A 24,411-nucleotide genomic window follows, 5' to 3' on the forward strand; every position below is an offset into this window, starting at 1 on the left:
CTAACCCCAACAGCTAACCCTAATCCTAACCATCACCCAAACCCTAACAGCTAAACCCAACAGCTAACCCTAACCCAAACCCTAACAGCTAAACCCAACCCTCACCCAAACCCTAACAGCTAAACCCAACCCTAACCCTAACAGCTAACCCTAATCCTAACACTAATTCTAACCCTAACAGTGAACCCTAATCCTTATCCTAAACCTAACCCTAACAGCCAACCCTAATCCTAAGAGTAACAGCGAACCCGAACCCTAACAGCTAACCCTAATCCTAATCCTAACAGCTAACCCTAACCCTAACACTAACAGGGAACCCTAATCCAGCAGTAACAGCTAACCTTAACCCTAACCCTAACCCTCACCCTAACCCTAACCCTAACCCTAACCCTCACCCTAACCCTAATCCTAACCCTGACCCTCACCCTAACAGCTCTTCTAACAAGATTAACATGGTTCCGTGTGTAGTTTTCCATCGTGGTATTTTTATCCACAGCCTTGTGCTGGTCATAGTGGGGACTGTATACATTTGTGTGATGTTTGCAGAAGTGAGCGACGTCATTCCAAAGGCTGATTGATGTGAAAGGGGAACAGGTTATAACTGTGGTTAGCTTTTGCTGTGCCAGGAATGGTCTCAAAGGTTTGGTAAGGAGGATGTTCGGGTTGGTTCCTCATTTATATAATCGATTGGCAAACATGGCTGGCTGCTGCTCGTCAGGGAGGAAACTTCATGGAGGTTCGGTGTACTTGGGGTACAAATGGGAAGGACAGAAGAAGGATGGGGTTCCGAGTTGATTGTTCATGCCATGTCACGTCTGGTTTGGGGAAATATTTGGAAGACTTGCCTGTCGTTGTGGATCGATCGATCAAATGACAGCTGTCACATCTCGTGACAAAGTCTCACACATAAATAGTCACTGGAGTGGGAATGGGGCAGCGGTGGTGGTGGTGGGGGGGGCACGGCAGCGGTGGAGTGGGGGCACGGCAGCGGTGGAGTGGGGGCACAGCAGCGATGGAGTGGAGCACGCACATGAACGATAAATTGTGCCACAGAGGGCACGGATAATCCAAGGGGATCGGAGAGGAGGACAGCATGGGACAAGGACAACATGGGACAAGGACAACATGGTACAGAGAGTTTCTGACATAAACTGTAATGTTCACCGTCATCAACCACGACCATTAGATCTGCCAAAGCAGCGGAAGGAATAATCAGGAAGTGAATCTGGGAAAAGTGAAGGAAAAGTTTCTGTTAAATAAATAACATTTGGTCATGACGTGGAAACCTGGAAGACAAAATTGGACCATTTTCCTCATGTGTTCATGGACGAGATGGAAAGTATTGGGAGGTGCACATTTGGGGATGAATGAGGGGTCATTGGCAATGTATAGGGGAGTAATGAGGGGTAAGGGGGAGGTTGGGGTTGGAGACCCAATGTGTAGGGATACAGGTAAAGGTATTAGCAGAGGAGGAGGGTGCTGGTTGAGAGGGAAAGGTGAACCTGCACACCTATTTAGCAAGGTGGTGACACACACACACTGACAATGAGGGTTGACGAAAGCTAAGCTGTTTGATATTTGTAAATGATAAACCAGGAAAGGAGGAGAGTAAACAGAAGAATTGGAAGTTGTTGGAGGAGGAGGAGGAGGAGAAGGAGAATGAGAGGATAAATAAACAGGAAAAGTTTCATTGAGAAACACACGAGGAGCCGGTATGACCGAAATGACATACATGAAGAATGAAATAAATGGGTTGATAAAAATGATGAAATGTTATGAATCAACGTGCGGGAAGAATTGGAAGCACACAAGCAGATGATGGAGAGAGTGGAAAAAAAAAGATGAGAATTGCGGGGGGGGGGGGGGGAGCATGGGGGTGCGGGACACAAGAAGATAGCAAACCAGTGGGTTCAGGACAGCAATGAATAAAATACAGTGTTTTGGAGAGACGGGGATTTAAAAATGGTGTCATGCCCTATTCTTCATGGGGAGGAACTCAGTGTGATGAGGAGATGCAAGGGAGGAGGGAATATGTTTGCCAACATGGGGATTGGAAGAGGATTTCCCTGCTGGAAGTGGGGGTTTCTCTCATCATGGTTTGGCTCCAACAAACGGAAAAGGAGATGTCAACGCAATCTCAACAGATCCACACGATATGTTGAAACAGCTATTCCAATAAGATATGAGGAGCAAACTGGAATTTGCCAGGACACAAGCTTGGATTACAAGCTGCACCATCATGGCGTGCGTTAGTGCCGCCGCATGTCCATCCATGTCCTGGTAAACAGGTTTTCACACGGTGCTGTTGGGGAATTTCACCTGAATTATCGGTTAGTATAAATCCCAATTTGGGGGTTCTCAACAATTGCAGGTAAGTAGAGAACAACTCGCCTTCAGTGTGTATAGAAGGTGGAAATTCCGAGGTGGCAACTTGCTATTTATAGGATGTGTCTATATGTGTATTTATTTATTTATAGGATTGGCTCTATCCATTGGGGTGGGCTGGGGCAACTATCCTACCGAAGCCTATCCTCCCACTGTTTGCTTTTGCTTACAATTTTAACCAACCCTGACTTGACTCTACGTATGATGTGCACCTGAATATTACCTGTACCTGCGCTGTGAAACAGAAGCAATTCTGCAGTGAATGGGAATTCATGGCCGAACACAAAATAACCATATCCACTGGATCCCTTCTCATCACAGGCACGGTCCTTCCTCCGGTCCTCGGCCACGTGACCGTGCCCCTGCCTCTCGCCACCTCTTCCCCAACAAACAGTATGAACCTCAAACATTGAAAGGACTCGATTATGACATCACAGATGTCTCCATGCAGGTTGCTGCTGCCACTCGACACAATGGAAGTTTAACAATTATTTTTCTGAAAGGATATCCCTGACTCTTCTGTGCCTCTCTCTGGATAGCAATTTTTCCTTTATGACAGACGAGACCCACAAGTGGTGGGATTTGCTGGTTATGTCGAGAGACTAATCCATCATGACCCTCGTGTTATCTCTGGGTCCACATTACTCTCTGGAGCCATTTAATGTCTATCTACATGACGCACCATCTACTTTCGATGACGACTCTACATCGACTACTTTTTCTGTTTCCATGGACCAACAGATTGCTCCTAATCCCATATCTCTCTATCTCCCCCTTTATATCTGGTGATTTGAGCTGCAGCCATGGCCGTTGGCTCAGAGGTGGCACTGCAACAACCAATCATGGCATTTCTTGGACTCACGGCTGAGGTCTTCTGCATTCCACAGGAATGACGCAATCTGGGAACAAGGAAATCCGCAGATGGTATACATCCTCATTCCTTGACCTGATAACGGACATGTGACCCAACTCCTGTGACTCCTCTGCTCCACTTGGCTACTCTACCCTATTCTTGTAAAAGTACAAATCTCTTTGGCCAGTGTTAGTTTTTCCAGCAATGTGGAGTCAGGATATTTGCTCAGGACAACTGACTCACAGCGATTGCAATCTGCACTCTTGCAAAATGATTGTTCTTGCACACCCTCTGGATCCAGAATTGCCTCTGGGAAAAACAACCAACAAACAACACACACACACACTCACAATCAAACAACTATATTATCATTGAATGTTAACCTTACCCTGAGCCAGGGCAACGGTATGTCATTTTGCATGGCTAGCAACAAGCGTGTCCATCTTTAGGTGAGTTGAAACATTTGGTAAACCTAAAGGCCAAACTGTCCTTCGAAGTCCAAATGTGTTTCCCGATTAAGTGAAGGCATCACGGGGAATTTGAAAGGAGCCGTTGCCTCGTCTCTGGTGTGTTCCTCACAATGTCCTCCATCACCTCAAATGCCATCACAGCGGACTCCTCTCGAGACGAGGCACACTTCTGAACTCATTGATCGTCTCCAAAGCTCATGCAACACAACCCGTCCCTTTTGTATACAAAATCTTGGCTCGTGGAAGAGTGAGGAGCCAGAAGGAAAAAATGCATGGACAGAACAAAGAAGGAAATAAGGGGAGAGTAAGGGAGAGACCCTACTGGTAAAAGGTTTGGGATAGGTGTGGTTATGAGTGTTGAATAGTTTGCCATAAGAAGTATTTTTAAACAAGATTGAAACTCCTGATGGAAGAGCAAGGTGACAGAGGGATTAATAAATAAATAAATAGACCACAACTGATAGTGGCAAAACAGCTGGACATGATAAACAAGGGATTGAATGAATAAACAGGAAGAGAGACACAGTGACAGAGAGAGAGAGAGAGACTTGTACGTGACAGTAATAAGTTTGGTTAGATCACAGGTATGGTTGGGGATCACGTGACAAGGTGGTGTTACCCCTGGTGGTAAGGGTGGGATTGAACATCCTTCGGAAGGAGGCTCCGTGGACGAGATAAAAGAAGTGAGGTGTGCTATCAGCCTGAACTCTGGAGGTTTTAACCAGGAAGGGGTTAATAGATGAACAATTCTCTAATATTTGAGCAGAAAATATTAAATTTAATTATTCTATATAGTATTGTTACATTTAAGAGAATGTAATATAATTTAAACCTGATGAGGCTGAATTCAGCTTGGTATTGGCTTAGCGGTTAAGGTGGCTGGCTTGAGACCTTAGGGTCCTGAGTTCAAGCCCATGTCGACCATTGAATTAATGCCAGGTGGGGTTGACTTGGCTTGTCATCTTTCCGAGGTCAGTGAAATGAGTACCAGTGTACTGGGGTAATAACCATTTGGGGTAACCTGTGTTGGAGCGGTAACCCGTCCAGCACTGGACCTCTTGCCAATGAAATTGCCTGGGCAGCCCAATGTGCCTTGATGGTGTGAAAGGGAAGTAATTGAAATAACCCTCAAGGATTCCCACGTTTCAATGTATTATAATTACATTTTGTGAAAAGCTTTTATATTATTAATATTATGATTATTATTATATAAAAGCTTAGACTGTTTGTCATTAAAATGAAGAATGTATTGAAGAGTTCAGCTCTTCGTGAAACTGCTCAGCTACTGCTGGGCATCGGAGCGCGACCAATATGTCCAAATCCTCAGGACATTAACTCAAACGACTCGTGGTGAGCATGTTATCGGATTATCCTGCACCACTCCCCACCTCCTTTATCGGAATATCCTGCACCAATCCCCACCTCCTCACTTCACCCTCCAGATCTGGCTGCCCCGCCCTCCCGGGTTTCCGCCCTTAAGGCTGTCGATTTGAACCGACTGTTCCAACCCATCCATTTCCCCGCTCCAACCCAAGTTGTGCCGTGTACCTGGTACCGCGTACCATGTACAGGCCACAGTAAGAGGCTCTGATATCATTGTGCAGCACCCGTTGCAGACTTCCGGGTGTTTTCACTGCTGGAGTGCGTGGGAGGAGCGAGTGGAGGTGGGGCCGGTCAAGACACGGTGTATCCGTCACAGTGATCATTCCCTGCAAGGTAAGATTAATTATCCGTTGTGGTGTATCAAATATAGAGTTTGTGAAATATGGTGTTATGTCTCGATGGTTCGTCCAATATGATGGACCCCTGAGATGGCTTGCCCAATATGATGGACCCTTGAGATGGCTTGCCAAATATGATGAACCACTGAGATGGCTTGCCCAATATGATGGACCCCTGAGATAGCTTGGCCAATATGATGGACCACTGAGATGGCTTGCTCAATATGATGGACCCCTAAGATGGCTTGCCCAATATGATGGACCAGTGAGATGGCTTGCCCAATATGATGGACCCCTGAGATGGCTTTCCCAATATGATGGACCCCTGAGATAGCTTGCCCAATATGATGGACCCCTGAGATGGCTTGCCCAATATGATGGACCCCTGAGATGGCTTGCCCAATATGATGGACCCCTGAGATGGCTTTCCCAATATGATGGACCCCTGAGATGGCTTGCCCAATATGATGGACCACTCGTTCGTTTAACCTGCACAGTGATTGTGCTGCGTTTTTTCTAGGGAATGGAGGTATGTTTTTTGGACTCACAGATAAATACCTTCCTCCTGTCGCACTGTGGTGCTTCACAAGCTTATTTTATAATCAGTTACCGATTTGGTCATTTTTGTCCAAAATATTTATCATCATCTCAATTTGCTTTTTTCACATCATTTTAGTGAAATAAATATCCCCATGCTCCACAAACAATGAAACTCATGAGAACCCACCGTCAATATGATCAACAAGGTCAAAAGTAATCATTTTAATCAGCGTATTTGATACATAAAGGATTAATAAAAAAACATACCACACCTGACCCACAAACCACACCCATTAACCCCTCCCCCACACTCAACCCGCTCACAAACCCTCCCGACACCCCCCCAAGGAGATTTTATCGGTGAGGGGTGGAGTGGAGGTTCGACAAGTGAGGGGTGGAGTGGAGGTTCGACAGGTGAGGGGTGGAGTGGAGGTTCAACAGGTGAGTGGTTGGGTGGAGGTTCGACAGGTTAGGGGTGGGGTGGAGGTTCGACAGGTGAGGGGTGGAGTGGAGGTTCGAAAGGTGAGGGGTGGAGTGGAGGTTCGAAAGGTGAGGGGTGGGGTGGAGGTTCGACAGGTGAGGGGTGGAGTGGAGGTTGGACAGGTGAGTGGTGGGGTGGAGGTTCGACAGGTGAGGGGTGGGGTGGAGGTTTGACAGGTGAGGGGTGGAGTGGAGGTTCGACAGGTGAGGTGTGAGGTGGAGGTTCGACAGGTGAAGGGTGGGGTGGAGGATCGACAATCCTCAGCACGTTCATAAAACATCCATCTGTGAGATTTACCTCATGGCAACACCAATTATTGTCAGGTCTGGTCAGATTAGATCTGTGACTTGCTACAGGTACCATGTAAACCTGTAATAACCTGTTCCATGGTCGGGTTGTCGGTGACTAAACCGTCTCCCCTACCAGGTTTCCTGGTGAGGAGGGTGTTTGGATATGGACACCCAGCAGGATGAAGAACAAAACCTGTCAAAGGGTGGAGGAGCTCCTTGTGAGCCAACGGCCATCCATATCTAGTGCCCAACTGTGTCTGCTGACGTCCTCCTGCAGTTGGGTTGCTTCTTATTAGGAGGTTGGTGGAATGATTTGCACTCCGGCCACCGTAAAACCCTTCATTCCGCAAAACATACGAAAAGCACATTAAAAAATCTGAAAACCCACAACATGGGAGTACCTCCTGTTCAGCTTCCCTTCGCAGAGCAGCTCACCAGCTGACGGGATTGGGACAAAGCCTTTGGGACCCCAAATCTTTGATGATAGGAGGGAAACCACGGGGTAACCTCCCTGGGCCAGAATGCGGGAGAGTGTCGGAGTGGTGCTGAGATGTCATCCACCAGATGGGGTCTCCTTGGGTTAACCCGAGGCGGTCCCTTTGGGTGGGTGCCTGGAATGTCCTATCCCTAAGAGAGGATGATCACCTGTCTCTGTTATCATCTGAGCTCAAGCGTTTGGACATCAGTATTGCTGCTCTCTCTGAGGTTCGGAGATCGGATAGTGCCGAGATCATGGTGGGTGGTTACACCTACTATTGGTCTGCTCACTCTGATGGTTACCATGCCCAAGGAGTTGCTGCAGCTGTGTCCAATAAGCTGACCCCAATGATAATTGAGGTAACACCGGTCAACGAGCGTATTATGAGACTTAGGATTCGTCACTCCTTAGGTGTCATTTCCCTGGTCTCTGTTTATGCGCCGACTGAGGCGAGTGATCTCACCGTGAAGGACGCATTCTACGCCACGCTCGAGTCTGTGGTTGATCAGTGCCCCAGACGAGATACACTTCTAGTCTTGGGGGATTTCAACGCATCGACTGGAGCTGATAGGGATGGCTATGAGACGTGTGTTGGTCCCCATGGGTCAGGAACTATGAACCAGAATAGCACTAAGTTCCTTGACTTTGCAAGAAGTCATGGACTTAGGGTGGCTGGTTCATGGTTTCAGCGCCCGCAAGCTCATCGCTGGACTTGGTATTCCAATGCCGGCGGTGTGACAAAGGAGATTGATGATGTCCTCATTGGTCGCTGGAGGATGATCCAGAACTGCAGGGTCTACTGAAGTACTCAGTTCCTCAACACTGACCACAGGCTTGTTGTAGCAACTCTGAAGTTGCAGCTTAAATCCAGGAGAATGGTACCATCCCAGGCAAGAATGGATGTTGGCAAGGTCAAGGATGAGAGGGTGGCTGAGGAGTTTGCAAACAAGCTGAGTGGACATTTGGGGGGTCTTGGTACTTTGGGAGATCCTGAAGAATTGTGGAGTGCCTTCAAGACCACCGTCCTTGATGTTGCCGGTCGATGTCTTGGAACTCACCATAGGGCAAAGAAGAATTTCGTCTCTCAAGGGACACTGGATACCATTGACCAGAGTCGCAGGGCCAGGCTGAATGGCAGAGCTGAGCTGTTCAGGGAGCTGAGGCATAAAACTGTACGTGCAGCAAGCTAAAGGTGGACAAGGAGGCCTGTGTGAGGAATCTGTGAGGGGGTAGAGCATCACCTGTTGTCAAGTGATTCTCGTCCTGCTTACAGAGGAATTAGCGCATTGCGTTCATCCAAGCCCGTTCCTCGGTGTACTGCAGTTAGAGCAGAGAGTGGTAGGCTCTTGACAGAGGAGTTTGAAGTGAAGGCCCGCTGGGCCGGTTACTTTGAGCGGTTGTACCACGCTGATCCCCCAGCTGTCGAGTTGGACGTCAATTGTGTTACAATCCCTGTTGCTGACCCTTGAATCAACTGTGGTCCACCTTCGTTTGTGGAAACACAGACTGCGGTGAACTGGTTGAAATGGGGTAAAGCTCCAGGGATCTGTGGCATCCATGCTGAACTTCTCAAGGCTGGTGGAGATGCTGCACTCGTGTCGTTGCATGCAGTTTTGTGTTCTGCCTAGAACACAGGCATCATCCCAACTGACTGGAAGAGGGGCCTTGTTGTACCTCTCTGGAAAGGGAAGGGTGATCGCCAAGACTGCAACAACTACTGAGGGGTGACGCTGCTCTCAGTGCCGGGCAAGGTCTTTGCTCGGATAATTCTTGATAGGGTTCGCCACCATCTGCTTGAGCACCAGCGTCCAGAGCAGTCAGGCTTTACAGCAAAGAGGTCAACGATTGACCGTATCCTTGCTCTTCGGGTCCTCACCGAACGCAGGCGAGAGTTTCGGCAGGGGCTGCTTGCAGCCGATGTTGATCTCTGCAGAATGTTTGATTCAGTGAATCGGGATGTCCTCTGGAGGATTCTTGGTACCAGGTCTCTTCGGAGAATCCTTGGCTATCGCTGGTCAGACGTTTTGACCAACGAGCGGTTGCTGAGAGAGACTCAAGTGAGATTTGTTACCTGCATAGTCCGTGAGCGTCAGCTGCGGCTGTATGGACATGTGGCTCGTTTTCATGACGCTGAACCTGCTCACCAGATTCTCTCAGCGAGGGAGTCTCATGAGTGGAGGAGGCCAATGAACTGACCACGTGCCTCGTGGTTGCAGCAGGTTGATCGACATATCAAGGAGATGAGATGGGCCAGACATCTGCCCTGGGGGATGGCCAGACGGAGGCCCCTGGAGTGCCTGCGGAAGGTGACGCAGCAACACGCTGTTCTGGCAAATGCTCCTATACCTGACCTGACCTGACCTCCACCAATCCTCAACATGTTCCCTCAGCTTTCACTGCTTGAAATATTCCAGTGTGTCATTCATTCATTCATCATTCATTCATCACCATGCATCATTTTTCTTAATTCACGTCTCGTGCAAGTGTACACCTTGTTTCATTCCCTCGAAGGAAGAAATTAAAAAAAATTTATTCGCCATGTTTAGTTGCAAAATTTTTGAGATTTATTTTCTCTCCGGATTTCAAAAACAACAATTAAATTCACCTTCCCTTCGGTCAGCACACAGTCAACATCTGGATGATTGTCTCCCGCACAACACGTGGTCACGCCCATCTCCCACACGACATCCTGGCCACCCCCATGTCCCACACAACATCCTGGCCACGCCCATGTCCCACACAACATCCTGGCCACGCCCATGTCCCACACGACATCCTGGCCACGCCCATGTCCCGTATGACATCCTGGCCACGCCCATGTCCCGCATGACATCCTGGTCACGCCCATCTCCCGCATGACATCCTGGTCACGCCCATCTCCCACATGACATCCTGGTCACGCCCATCTCCCACACGACATCCTGGTCACGCCCATCTCCCACATGACATCCTGGTCATGCCCATCTCCCGGATGACATCGTGGTCACGCCCATCTCCCACACGACATTCTGGCCACGCCCATCTCCCAGATGACATCGTGGTCACGCCCATCTCCCAGATGACATCGTGGTCACGCCCATGTCCCACACGACATCCTGGTCACGCCCATCTCGCGCACGACATCGTGGTCATGCCCATCTCCTGCATGACATCGTGGTCACGCCCACGTCCCACACGACATCCTGGCCATGCCCATGTCCCACACAACATCCTGGCCACGCCCATGTCCCACACGACATCCTGGCCACGCCCATCTCCCGCATGACATCGTGGTCACGCCCCTGTCCCACACGACATCCTAGCCACGCCCATCTCCCACACGACATCCTGACCACGCCCATCTCCAACATGACATCCTGACCACGCCCATCTCACGCATGACATCCTGACCACGCCCATCTCCCGCATGACATCGTGGTCACGCCCATGTCCCACACGACATCCTGGCCAGGCCCATCTCCCACACGACATCCTGACCACGCCCATCTCCAACATGACATCCTGACCACGCCCATCTCACGCATGACATCCTGACCACGCCCATCTCACGCATGACATCCTGACCACGCCCATCTCCCGCATGACATCGTGGTCACGCCCATGTCCCACACGACATCCTGGCCAGGCCCATCTCCCACACGACATCCTGACCACGCCCATCTCCAACATGACATCCTGACCACGCCCATCTCACGCATGACATCCTGACCACGCCCATCTCACGCATGACATCCTGAGCACGCCCATCTCACGCATGACATCGTGATTACGCCCATCTCCCAATGAACTCATTTGAACATCCATCTTCAACCCAATCTCCTTGCCACACCGCACCCATCTCCCATCAACCCGCTTGATAGATCCATCTTCAGCCCAATCTCCTTTTCGCACCACAACCATCTCTCACCAACCTCCTCTCCCACCACCTAGAAAAAGTTTCATCCGGATCCGTCCACAACTTTTTGAGATGTCGTGCTATATATCATTTTTGGCCCTTTTTCTCATTGGTGAAAAATCACTTTAAAAAATTCTAGTAGTCGGATCCAGATCCGGATCTTCACCAAAATCTAATCACTTCATCCTTGTCACACAACGAACCTGTCCACTAAATGCCATTCGGATCCGTCCACAACTTTTTGAGATGTCTTGTACACAGAAAAACAGACAGACAGACAGAAAGGAGTGAAAACATCACCTCGTCCACCTTCGATGGAGGAGGTAATTAAGCCAATGTAAAACCAACAAGTATTTTCTCATTGAAAGTATGTCACACTGTTAGAAATGACGAGCTGGAAACCCCTGGTAAAAATACGAGAGCAATAAAAAATGAACCCTTTTACTCTTCTGCTGGTTAAAAGAGTTAAAAACAATGAAATCATATTTCTTCACAACAAAGATATCGCATCACATGCTCAATTCATTTTGGTACCTTCATAAAATGTACACAATGAAAGTACCGATTATGGGTTCATATGGGAACCTTGGTTCATTTTACACAATCAAAGAACCGATTATGGGTTCATATGGGAACCTTGGTTCATTTTACACAATGAAAGTACCGATCACGGGTTCATATTGGAACCTTGATTCATTTTATACAATGAAAGTACCGATTATGGGTTCATATTGGTACCTTGTTTCATTTTACACAATGAAAGTACCGATTATGGGTTTATATTGGTACATTGGTTCATTTTACACAATGAAAGTACCGATTATGGGTTTATATTGGTACATTGGTTCATTTTACACAATGAAAGTACCGATTATGGGTTTATATTGCTACATTTTACACAATGAAAGTACCGATCATGGGTTCATATTGGTACATTGGTTCATTTTACACAATGAAAGTACTGATCATGGGTTCATTTTACACAATGATAGTACCGATTATGGGTTCATATTGGTACCTTGGTTCATTTTACGTGATGATAGCACAGCTGCAAAGATATTGCTCAACAGGAAAAAAAATTTTTGGAGCAATCAAAGCAGCGGTCGGCCTTATATGCAACCCAGGTTCAATTTTTGATCCGATTGAAAAAAATTATAATTTTCCTGTTGATTTGAATTAATTCGAAGCAACTTTTGCTTCATTTTACTGTCCGAGGAGCGTTTTCCATGTTTCAGGGTGGGACAGACAGACAGACAGATGGCATTTGCCAAATATACAGGGTGTGTCAATAAAAGGTTAACCACTTCATAACTTTATTAACCAAAACATTGAGTAAGAAAACAAAAAATGAACTCGGAAAATGAAAACCAGATCATGGAGAAATGAAACCCATAATGTGCTAATGCGCTTATAGTTGAGGTGTTCGATGTGAGCGCGCACACACACACACACACACACACACACACACACACACACACACACACACACACACACACACACACACACACACACACACACACACACACACACACACACACACACACACACACACACACACACACACACACACACACACACACACACACACAACATGCATTCATATGAGACCTTCGTTCTCTGACTATGTCAAACACAAAGATAGTTTCCAAGAACCTGGACAAGACCGTGGGCGGGCACAACACCCTGCTGGCAGACGTGCAGGCCAGGAGGAGAAGTGAGGAGCAGAGCTAGTCAAACACTCAAAGTGACCAGAGAGGAAGGAGCAGACCAGAACGGCCAGAGGAAGCAAAGAGCACCAGCGATTCATTGCACCAGGCGCTTACAAAGGTACTGGCATGCAACATCAGTCACTCTGGTAACTCATTGGTGCTGGCTACCCAGTCGGCAAGGCCACGTGGTCTTGAGCCTAATAACGGGCCAGTTATTGGGCTCCATGACATCACACACTGGAACCCTCCTTAAGAACCCCCCAAACTTACCGATCCTCAGCTGAAATTTATATCCTCAGTCAGGTTAGCGTGGAGATATGTCCAGAGAGACGACCCTGAACTCATGTCTGACATTGAGGTCCTCCATCCATTGCATGTCCAAGGTAGAGTGACCGGGTCTGAATGCAAATTGATGATCTGAGATGAGGCTTTTGGGAAAAAGGAAGGATTTCATATCAACAGCGAAGATGGATTCCATGACCTTGCTGATGATTGGAAGTAAGCTTATTGGTCTGTAGTTAAGGAGATCAGTTTTTGCACCTTTAAAAAAAATTAATCTAGTTATATTCGTGGATTTCTCAGCAGGTAGAAGATGACAGGAGAGGAGAGGAGAGGAGGGGAGAGAGTGCAAGACCAGTAGAGCAGGTTTTTAGGACAAGTGAACTGATGCTGGCCGATCTCGTAGCAGAGTCTGAGTCGACAGTTGAAAGAACCTTCTCAGGTGCAAAAGACACACAGTCCAGGAGCAGTTGGGGATGACAGGGAAGGATGGGTACCAAGAGTGAGGGGTTGGGGACACAAGATTTGGAATCAAACACAGAATGGAGGCATTCGGCCTTCTCCCGAGCAGTCAGCTGTGTTGCCATTTGAAGTGAGGGAAGCGATGGAAGGGGAGCATACACCAGAGACAGATTTCCAAGCTGTCACCAGGTTTTAGAGGAGGGAGACGAGTTTGAAAGTTCAATCTTGAAGTTGGACAGATGTTGTGTTCTGGCTCTCGTGAGAGTGGACACACGCTTGTTGCAGGATTTTTGGAATGCACTGAGATTGCCTTACGGGAAGAGAAAGCACAGTCCCTGCCAATCTGCTTGAGTGAAATGCCAAATTCGCCGGAGTTAAGGCAGCTCTGTGTGAGAGATGTTGACTTTCACAAGCACATGGTCACATGAACCAATTGGAGCAGAGAAAGAACAGGAGACATTTGTGGGGAATTTTGTCATCACCAAGTCCAGAAAGGAATATTTGCCATTTGGAGAAATCTGGGTTGGAAAGTTTACAGATCGAGTCAGTCCCGTGGAGTCACAGAAGTCCTTTGTTGATGTGCTGCATCATTGAGTTTGCTTCCTTGCAAAAGACAGAGTTATGGGCCTTGACACGAAAGTGATCAGAGAAGCCAATGAATGTGGAAGGGATACAAGAAAGATTGGATTGAAAGTTAGTCATAACGAGGTTCAGGAGTGAGGACGTACCAGGAGGAGAAATCTGGATTGCAAAGATTACAGATTGGGTCAAACCCACAAAGTCACAAAGAAGTTTTGTTGCAATACTGTGGCTGGTTATTGTTGAGACAACAACCCAACCAGCTGGCATAGTGACAGCTGAAATTGCCACAGATGAGTAACAGAGTTGGGATGGGTGATTAGAGTCATGAGAATGATCAATGATCAATGGAGTTCTTAACATACATACACAGCAAGCTTAGAGCTGGTTGATCTTGTTCCTATAAACAGGGAGACACAAACCTTCACAGAGACAAATATTCTGTTGTTGCTGAGAAATTGATGTTTTGCTCAGCGATATCACCCTGAACCTTTCCTTGAGCAACAAGTCCCAGGGCTGATTCTAGTTCGGGGCTGTGGAGAGTCTGCTTCCACCTCATTAATCACGGGTTCAGGAGATCGTACCTCCACCACTTGAGTTACGGGGTCGAGAAACTGAACCTTTATCACATTAGTTACCGGGTCTGGAGGGTTTGTTTCCAGCCCGTTAGTTACTGGGTCTGGAAACTGCCTCCGCCAGGCCAGTTACCGGGTCTGGAGACCTCATGCCGACCATGTTATTTACCGAGTCTGGGGGGTTTGCTTCCAGCACGTTAGTTACTGGGCCTGGAAACTATCTCCACCACGTTCCTTTCCAGGTCTGAAAGGTGTGCCTCTCCCAAATTTGGTTTGAAGGCAAGACCTCCAACAGTTTAGTTACCATTCCAAAAGCCCCAGCCAAGTATTTTAAAAAGAAATAAATAAATAAAAACACGACCTCTCCCATGTTATTAATGGTGATTGTGTTTCCCACACAGGGATCCTCTGCTGCCTTGTATGATCATTATGATGAATCCAAACCTGCTTTCCATCATCATCTTCAGCATCTCTCTTGGCATCCCAGCCATGGTGTTCGAAAGCTGGAATGAGGTACCATCCGATTGCAAGAAATTCTTTCTCAATGGTATTCCTCCGATATTTAAAGACCCTGGTGCACGTGTGAAAATTATTTGCCAGAAGTATGAAAACCGGTTCCACTTTGTGACGCTGTTCGACACAGGCAACCGCTCGGCCATTTACTCGGCCTACAACGTCGATCCAGGACCAGACAGACCGGATGAAAGTTGGAAGGTGGAGCTCGGAGGTCTTGGAGACCAAAACAACCCCTGCAACTTAGGGGATGACATGGACACAGCAGGGTGGTTGAACACCCCGAATCGATCGTGCCTGCCACTTTTTCAAGCTATCAATCAAGACTACATTGGGAATGGATTTGACAAGGGCCATCTGAATCCGAACCAGTTGCAACGTACACCACTGGCGAAAGAAGCGACATTTACACTCACCAATGCGGTCCCTCAGCGTTCGGGATTCAACAGGGGTGAGTGGAAATCAGGGGAAACAGAACTCCGTGAGATTACAGAGAACTGCCTGAACCGACATGGTACGGCGTTCGCAGTGACCGGTGCTATAACAGGACATGATTTCATCGGCTGTGGGAAGGACTGCGGGAGTTGGACACCACCGTCCTGGTCAGATCCTTACAGGCGAATCAATGTCCCCAACATCACGTGGAGTGCAAGTTGCTGTCGGTGAGAAAGAACCCCAAAGCAATTCTCTTGTTTTTATATCTTTACAATTTAAAATTATTTTCCAGTAAAGGTATTTATCATGTGTACTCTTGGCATATTGATCTACTTTAAAGGTGAAGTTGCCAGATGTTTTGTAAAAGCTTCGATTCAGTTTGTTACGCGTGGCCTCCATGCCTCAGAGCGAGTGCCCCGCAGGTAACCCGGAGGGGAGCGCCAGACAATTAACACGATCACCGTAAACTTTTCTGTCCATTGGTAACCAGGTGACACCAGCGCACGACATGAAACAGAAGGGTATTTAAAATGCAATTGATTTAATTCCTACCGTTTGCAGTGAAAGCCCCTGATGGCGTACGGATGCTCACAATGTGCAGTTGGTGACAGGCCAGCCATGTGTGGTGAGTGAGCCTGGCAGGTGAATCTCCTCGCAGTGAGGTATCACGCTGCACACGGCTGTGCCGTGCCGTGACGAGGGAGAGGGTGACCTTGATGAAATGCCCAGAGCAGTTGGCGTGGAATGTCCACGTGGATGACACCCACGGTGTTGCCTTGGTTCCTCGTGAATTCAACCAGGTCAGCCTGCAGGAAGAACCCCGCACCAGTGAAGGTGCAATGGGCACAGTCTGGTCTGTGGACAACTTGCGCCCGATGGTACGAGGCTCACGAAGTCGTCGCAGCACACCCCCGCCGTGCACAGCTCGCTTTGGCAAAACAAACTTGACCTCACTCAGCCGCTCCAAGGGCCCCACACTCTGCTAAAGCTGGATCTCTGGTTCACCTCTCAAGTCCTCCTCTGCTTCCGAATGCTCATCACTCACCTCGTATTGTAACGACACAAGGTCAACCCCAAAACCAGGCGACAAAGTCTGAATTCCAAGACTGACCAAGCATCGTTTTTGGCTCCGAGCATCGTTTTCCATAACAAATCCTTCACCCAGTCCATTTCCCTCCATTGTAGGAGTGTGGCTGTCATGTTGCTCAAACACTGTAGCCTCAACAAAAGTCATCCTCAAAGTTCTGTTGACAATCCATCACGGCACCGAGATGTCACTGACGCATTCAGCTGTCTGCACACAAATCCTTTGCCCCCAACACCTACAACACTTATTTCGTTCAAGTTGCCTTTTACACAGAACTCCTGAGCATTTCCAATAAAATGGGATTCACGAATCCCGAACAAGTTGTTCGCGCGGTGTTGATGATGATGATGATGATGATGATGATGATGATGATGATGAGTTTAATACCAAGGCAGTGCTGTCCCAAACTGGTTATGATTTTAAAAACAACTTTGTGTTGAACAAATCATGTGACCATTGCACCTTTTGGATGGTGATCCATAAAATAGCCCGCAGATCTACTTGCGCATCATTCTGGATACAGAGCCAGTTCTACCGAGGAAGTTTATTTGGTAAGGGTTAAAATCCCGGACTGGTCACCATTCCAACTAACGATACCAGAATGAGAGTGAAGGGATTTGTACTTTGTTCAGAGTGCTACCCAACTGGTCCACCAAGTTTCGTCCGAATCTGTACATGATCCTTTGATGCGTCTTGCTGTATGTCCTTGTTGGCCCTCTCTCTCAATGGCTCGGATCCAGATTCGGATGTTCACTAAAATCGAATCAATTTGTCCTCGTCACACGTCGAACCTGTCCACAAAATTTCATCCAAATCCGTCAACAAGTTTTCGACATATCCTGCTCAAAGAACAAACAAACATACAGGGAAAGACAAACAGACAGGGGTGAAAACGTAATCTCCGTCCACCTTCCCATCTTCGGTGAGAGTGCCAGATTCCACCGACACGTGGAAAAATCCCTGAACCAGAAAGATTTGTTATGAATCTGGATTGATAAGGGGTTAATTGTTCAGCTGTTACATCCAAATGAGTGTGAGCATAAGTGTTTGTAAACCCCAATTAGCATGGACCAGAATCGGATGTCAAGTTAGATTCCCTGTTATCTTTGTGCCAGTCTCCTCTCCCCATCTCCCCTGCATGTGCATCTTAGATCACCCCGTTGTACTTTCATTGAACCTCAACATGGAGGCACTACTGGTCATGGCTGAGTGGCTTGCTCTCTGGGGGGTCCGGGGCTGTGAGTCAGCAAGTCATAATGCAGTTTTCCTGCATCGTATAGACAGCCCTCTGCCCCCCCCCCCCTGCTTGCAGGCCTTGTGCATATGCTGGTGAGTGCGAAAGTAGCACACGTGGCTAGACCATGCTTATAAAACCTGTGTTCGACAAACAAACAGAGGTTTGTCCCCTCCGTGCTCAGGGTCAATGAAAGTACAACGGGGTGATGGGGAGAAGAGACTGACACAAGGATAACGATAACAGGGAATCTCACTTGACATCCGATTCTGGTCCATGCTAATTGGGGTTTACAAACACTTATGATTCCCCCCAGACGTGTTGGTCGCATCTGCCGCTCTCACCTCATTAACTCCAAGTTGTCCAAACTGGATCCATCGTGTTTTTCTGTTGCACCCTCGTCTAACAGCTCTTAATCAACTTGAGGACAATGAACTCCTTACAGACTGTCACAATGGCTTTCCCCATTCCAGGTCGTCTGGCTTACTCTCCCAAATTACTGATCATTTTAACAGGACCTTAGATTTTAGGGGAGAGACCCGTTTAGTTGATTGGATATTTCAAAGTCCTTTGATAAGGTGCGGCATAAGGGACTACTGTGCAAACCTCAGTCGTATGGTGTGTCGGGGTGGAATGTTGTCCAAAAAACAGTGAAATGTTTTTGCAGAACCTGAAGTGAGCAGTTCATGAAAGAAAGCCCGCAGATATCCCTGAGTTGAAGCAGTCCTGCACATCGGCTTGTTGGAATTTTGTCCCAATCCTCCTTGCAGAACTGCTTCAACTCAGGGATATCTGCGGGCTTTCTTTCATGAACTGCTCACTTCAGGTTCTGCAAAAAACATTTCAATTGGGTTAACGTCTGGACTTTGACTTGGCCGTTCCAAGTCGCGAAATCTCTTCTGCTTCAGCCATTCTGTTGTAGGTTTACTTGTGTGTTTGGGATCGTTGTCTTGCTGCATGACCCACTTCCTGTTAAAGCTTCAACTCATGGATGGATGCCCTGACAGTCTCCTGTAGAATTTGCTGGTACAATCCAGAATTCATGGTTCCATCAACAATGGCAAGCTGTCTGTGTCCCGAGGCAGCAAAGCTCCCATCTGATACTCCCATCACCATGCTTCACCGTTAGGATGAGGTTCTTCTGTTGGAATGCAGCGTTTGGTTTTCACGAAACATAAAGTTTCTCATTTAAGCCAAAAAGTTCCACTTTCGACTCATCTGTCCACAGAACATTCTTCCAATAGAACATTCTTCTGGATCATCCAGGTGGTCTTTGGCAAAAATTGAGACAGGCGGCAATGTTCTTCTTGGAGAGCAGGGGTTCCCTCTTTGCTATCCTCCCATAAACACCACTCTTGTTCAGTGTTTTCCTGATGGTGGCCTCATGAACACTGACATTAGCCAATCCGAGAGAGGCATGCAGATCCTTAGACATTACCCCAGCAATGACGCAAAAGTCCTCGAGGACCCAAAAGACCCAGATTACTCAAAAGTCCACGAGAACCCCCAAAAAACCTGAAGACCCAAAAGTCCCCAAAGGCTGCGAAGACCCAAAAGACTCCTTTTACCTTGAAGATGCTTTCAACACTTTAGATTCTTTCACCCTCAAGACTTTTGTACCCATTTGACCCCAAGGACCTCCAGACCTTTACACCCCTTTAGATGCCTTCGATCTTAACACCATTAGACCCCTGATACTCTTCAGACAGATTAGACACCTTTGACCATTGAGACCATTTGGACCTTTTTATATTACAAATGTATTTGCACAAAAGAAATGTTTGTATTATGATTGGTGGAAATCATGACAACACAGCAAATCTATGATGTAAATCTCTGTAACAATGTGTGGAGAAGTGAGTGTTGTGAGCCGCTCCACACTCGTGATGTATAAAACAGAGATTCACCTTTCTTTGATATTCCTTTGCCTTTTCCTTGATCCACCTCAGATTTACAATTTGATCTCCAGTACCTCTTCCTCTACTGAAACCTGCATGCTCAAGGGGGTATTTCTTGCTCAATTAAATCTTCTATTCTGTGTTGAATGATCCTTCTCAATATCTAGCCACCATGTGAAATCAAATTAATGGTTTGGTAATTTGAACATTCTTTTGGCACCCCTTTCGTTGGCAATGGTACGTCAGGTCAGGTAAGGTATGGGAGCATGCGCTGGAACAGAGCGTCGCTGCGTTCACTTTCTGCCGGTACTCCAGCGGCCTCCGTCTGGCCATCCCCCAGGCAGATACCTGGCCCATCCTCATCTCCTTGAGATGCCGATCAACCTGCTGCAACCACGAGGCACGTGGTCGGCCCATTAGCTTCCTCGACTCATGAGGCTCCCTCGCTAGGAGAATCTGGTGAGCAGGATCAGCGTCAGAAAAACGACCAACATGTCCATACAGCCGCAGCTGACGTTCACGGACTATGCAGGTAACAAATCTCATTTGAGTCTCTCTCTCAACAACCGCTAGTTGGACACAAAGTCCGACCAACGATAGCCAAGGATTCTCCGAAGAGACCTGGTACCAAAGGAATTAGGTCTCTGTCTCAGATCCCTGGTCAGAGTCCAAATCTCACATCTTCTTGGAACTATGGTGCGGTAATTGGTCTTCAATTTGATCCGTAGAGCAAGACTGGAAGCACGAAAGACCAAAGACTTGGACTTTCGTCCTCCTGCAGAGGTAGTGGCAGTGCCACATCACATGATCCAGGGAATCCATGACTCCCCAGGCCAGACCTAGATATCTATTGACCTCTTGCTCACAGCCAGCAGAGAAATGAATATCACTGCCAAGGTAAGCGAATCTCTCCATGACCTTAACATCCTCACCACAAACAGGTACAGACAATATAGCAGCATCCAACATGTTATTGAAAGCCTGGATCTTAGTTTTGACCCAGGAAACCCGTAATCCCAGTGGCTCAGACTCCTCATTCAGCACCTCGAGAGCCCCCAAAAGGATGTCCAGAGTTTCCACAAAGATAACTGCATCATCTGTGAAATCAGGTCAGAGATCTTGACTCTCCCAAACGATGCACCGCAGCTTGATCTCTCCAACATCCTCCCCAGAATCCAGTCTAAAGTGTGGGTGCACTAAAGCACTTAGAAAGCACTAAAAAGTGTGGGGGCCAGTACATACCCCTGATGAACTCCAGTAACAACTGGAAATAAGTCAGAGATGGCACCACCACATCTCACAGCACACTCAGTACCAGAGTTTAGTTCAGACATCAGATTGATCAGTTTTGGTGGCACCCCACGAAGACCAAGAATCCTCCAGAGACACCATGATTCAGTGAATAAAACACTCTGCAGAGATCAACAAAGGCTGCAAGCAGCCCCTGCCGAAACTCTAGTCTGCATTCAGTGAGGACCCGAAGAGCAAGGATACGGTCAATCGTTGACCTCTTTGGTGTAAAGCCTGACTGCTCTGGACGCTGGTGCTCAAGCAGATGGTGGCGAACCCTATCAATAAATTATATCCGAGCAAAAATCTTGCCCGCACTGAGAACAGTGTCACCCCTCTGTAGTTGCTGTAGTCCTGACGATCACCCTTCCCTTTCCAGAGAGGGACAAAAAAGGCCCCTCTTCCAGTCAGTTGAGATGATGCCTGTGTTCCAGGCAGAACACAGAACTGCATGCAACGACACGAGTGCATCATTTCCACCAGCCTTGAGAAGTTCAGCATGGATGCCACAGATCCCAGAAGCTTTACTCCATTTCAACCGGTTCACCGCAGCCTGTGTTTCCAAAAACGAAGGTGGACCACAGTTGATTGGAGGGTCAGCAATAGGGATAGTAACACCCCTGACATCCAACTTGACAGATGTTGTAACAGCTGCTCAAAGTAACCGGCCCAGCGGACCTTCACTTCAGACTACTCTGTCAAAAGCCTACCACCCTCTGCTCTAACTGCAGCACACCAAGGGACGGGCCTGGATGAACGCAATGCACGAATTCCCCTCTAAGCAGGACGAGAATCTTTTGACCACAGGTGATACTCTACCCCCTCACAGATTCCTCGCACATAGGTCTCCTTGTCCACCCTTAGCGCATGTACACTTTTATGCCTCAGCTCCCTGAACAGCTCAGCTATACCATTAATCTTGGCCCTGCGACTCTGGTCAATGGTATCAAGTGTCCCTTGAGAGACAAAATTCTTCTACACCCGATGGTGAGTTCCAAGATATCCACCGGCAACATCAAGAATGGTGGTCTTGAAGGCACTCCATAACTCTTCAGGATCCCCAAAGCACCCAGACCCCCCAAATCTCCACTCAGCCTGTTCGCAAACACCTCAGCTACCCTCTCATCCTTGAGCTTGCCAACATCCAGCCTAGGCTGGGAAGGTACCATTCTCCTGGATTTAAGCTGCAACTTCAGAGTTGCTGCAACAAGCCTGTGGTTGTTATTGAGGAACTGAGCATTCTGGTCGACCCTCCAGTTCTGGATCATCCTCCAACGACCATCAACGAGGACATGGTCAATCTCCTTTGCCACACCGCCAGCGTTGGAATACCAAGTCCAGCGATGAGCTTGTGGGCGCTGAAACCATGAACCAGCCACCCTAAGTCCATGACTTCTTGCAAAGTCAAGGAACTTGATGCTATTCAGTTTCACAGTTCCAGACCCATGGGGACCAACACACGTTTCATAACCATCCATATCATTTCCAGTCGATGCATTGAAATCCCCCAAGACTAGAAGATTATCTCGTCTGGGGAACTGATCAACCACAGACTTGAGCGTGGCATAGAATGCGTCCTTCATTGTGAGATCACTTTCCTCAGTCAGATCATATCCAGAGACCAGGGAAATGACGCCTAAGGAGTGACAAATCCTTCGTCTCATAATACGCTCGTTGACCGGTGTTACCTCAATTATCATTGGAGTAAGCTTATTGGACACATCTACAGCAACTCCTTGGGCATGTTAGCCATCGGAGTGACCAGACCAATAGTAGGTGTCACCACCTGCCATGATCTCGCCGCAATCCGGTCTCCGAACCTCAGATAGTGCTGCAATACCAATGTCGAAACGCTTGAGCTTAGATGATAACAGAGACAGGTGATCATCCTCTCTTAAGGTAGGACATTCCAGGCACCCACCCGAAGGGACCACCTCAGATTAACCCAAGGAGACCCTCGTCTGGTGGATGACACCTCAGCACCACTCCCCCACACATCACCGCAATCTGACCCTGGCGGCTTACTCCGTGATTTCCTCCTAACATAAAGGAATTGGGGTCCCGAAGGCTTTTCCCCAATCCCGTCATCCGGTGAGCTGGCTTGCGGAGGGAAGCAGCACAGGAGGTTCTCCCACCGAGTGGGTTTTCAGGTTTCCATATATTTGAGTGTTTTGCGTAATGATGTGCTTTACGGTGGCCAGAGTGCAAATCCTGCCACCAACCTCCTAAAAAATAGAAGTAACCCAACTGCAGGAGGACGTCCGCAAACAGTTAGGCACAAGAAATGGATGACCGTTGGCTCACAAGATGCTCCTCTACCTTTTATCAATGGATATCAATGGTATGTCGACTGAATGTTTCCACCTGGGTGGCCCTACAATCCTGCTCCAGATCTGTGTCCAGATAGCTGTTAAAATGTTGATCGTCTCCTCCCCAAGCCCCCTAAAGGGTTACGTTGGAATTTTGTCGACACTTGATGATTTTCCACTTACCAGCTCTTTCTGGGTTCTACGTCCCTCACATTCTATCACTATCAGTTCTGGTTCATAATTCTCTTTCTTCCAAGGTTGCCAACTGTATTGCTGTTTCGTCTGACGTTTGGTATTGTCCTTCCATCTTTCTTCAATACAAGTGATTTTGTACAACCTGGCCATTAATTTAATTTGATGTGATTCTCATCCTGGCCATCATTCCAAAAAACATCTGAGATTTGTCAAAGGCCTGGCATAGTATAGGCCTGGAGGATGATCTAATTGGTGAACAATTTACCTACAAGTCCAATGATCATCAACTTCCGACTACAAAACGGGATGTTGTAAGGTACGAACAATGGATGAGACATTCAAACAGCACCAAACGACTCACACCTTGAAATTTGACACCTTCCGGGTATTCCGATTTCCCTCACATTACAAGCTCATAGCCAAGCAACACCATGAATGCTCAAATGGAAACTAGGCCTTCTCTCTTTGTTTGTCTTTTCTGGTGCCCCTTACCACATGGGTGGTTGAAGTAGTGGTGGTGTGTTTTAGTACGATTTTCATGAAAACCCTCTCTCTCGCCCTCCTGCCTAGGATAAACCAAAGAAACAATGTTACCTATGAGCCATTTGTTTTCTGGGGAGAGAACAAGGATGACAGCACATTATACAAGAGTGACACCTGGGAGGGTCTCCGCAAGTTCGAGAAGGATATCCTCCAGCCTCACGCATCTCCAGGTGTAACGATACAGATCTTT

The 24,411-nt window shown here is 47.7% G+C and overlaps 1 protein-coding gene across 2 annotated transcripts in view; it reads left to right on the forward strand.

The window, feature by feature from the left end:
• The first annotated feature begins 5,151 nt into the window (after positions 1-5,151).
• LOC147025611 (endonuclease domain-containing 1 protein-like) overlaps positions 5,152-24,411 on the forward strand; it is a 19,944-nt gene continuing 684 nt past the window's right edge. Inside the window, exons 1-3 of one of the 2 annotated variants that reach the window (XM_085886748.1) lie at positions 5,152-5,424; positions 15,119-15,892; positions 19,936-24,235. In XM_085886748.1, the coding sequence (XP_085742874.1) occupies positions 15,138-15,892; positions 19,936-19,948 (768 nt within the window). In that variant the 5' untranslated portion in view covers positions 5,152-5,424; positions 15,119-15,137 and the 3' untranslated portion in view covers positions 19,949-24,235. The other variant, XM_085886747.1, reaches the window with a different exon arrangement.

The sequence above is a fragment of the Eptatretus burgeri genome, chromosome 6 (assembly GCF_056783735.1).
Source record: "Eptatretus burgeri isolate ZD-2024b chromosome 6, Ebu_testis_v1, whole genome shotgun sequence".
Classification (NCBI taxonomy): Eukaryota; Metazoa; Chordata; class Myxini; order Myxiniformes; family Myxinidae; genus Eptatretus; species Eptatretus burgeri.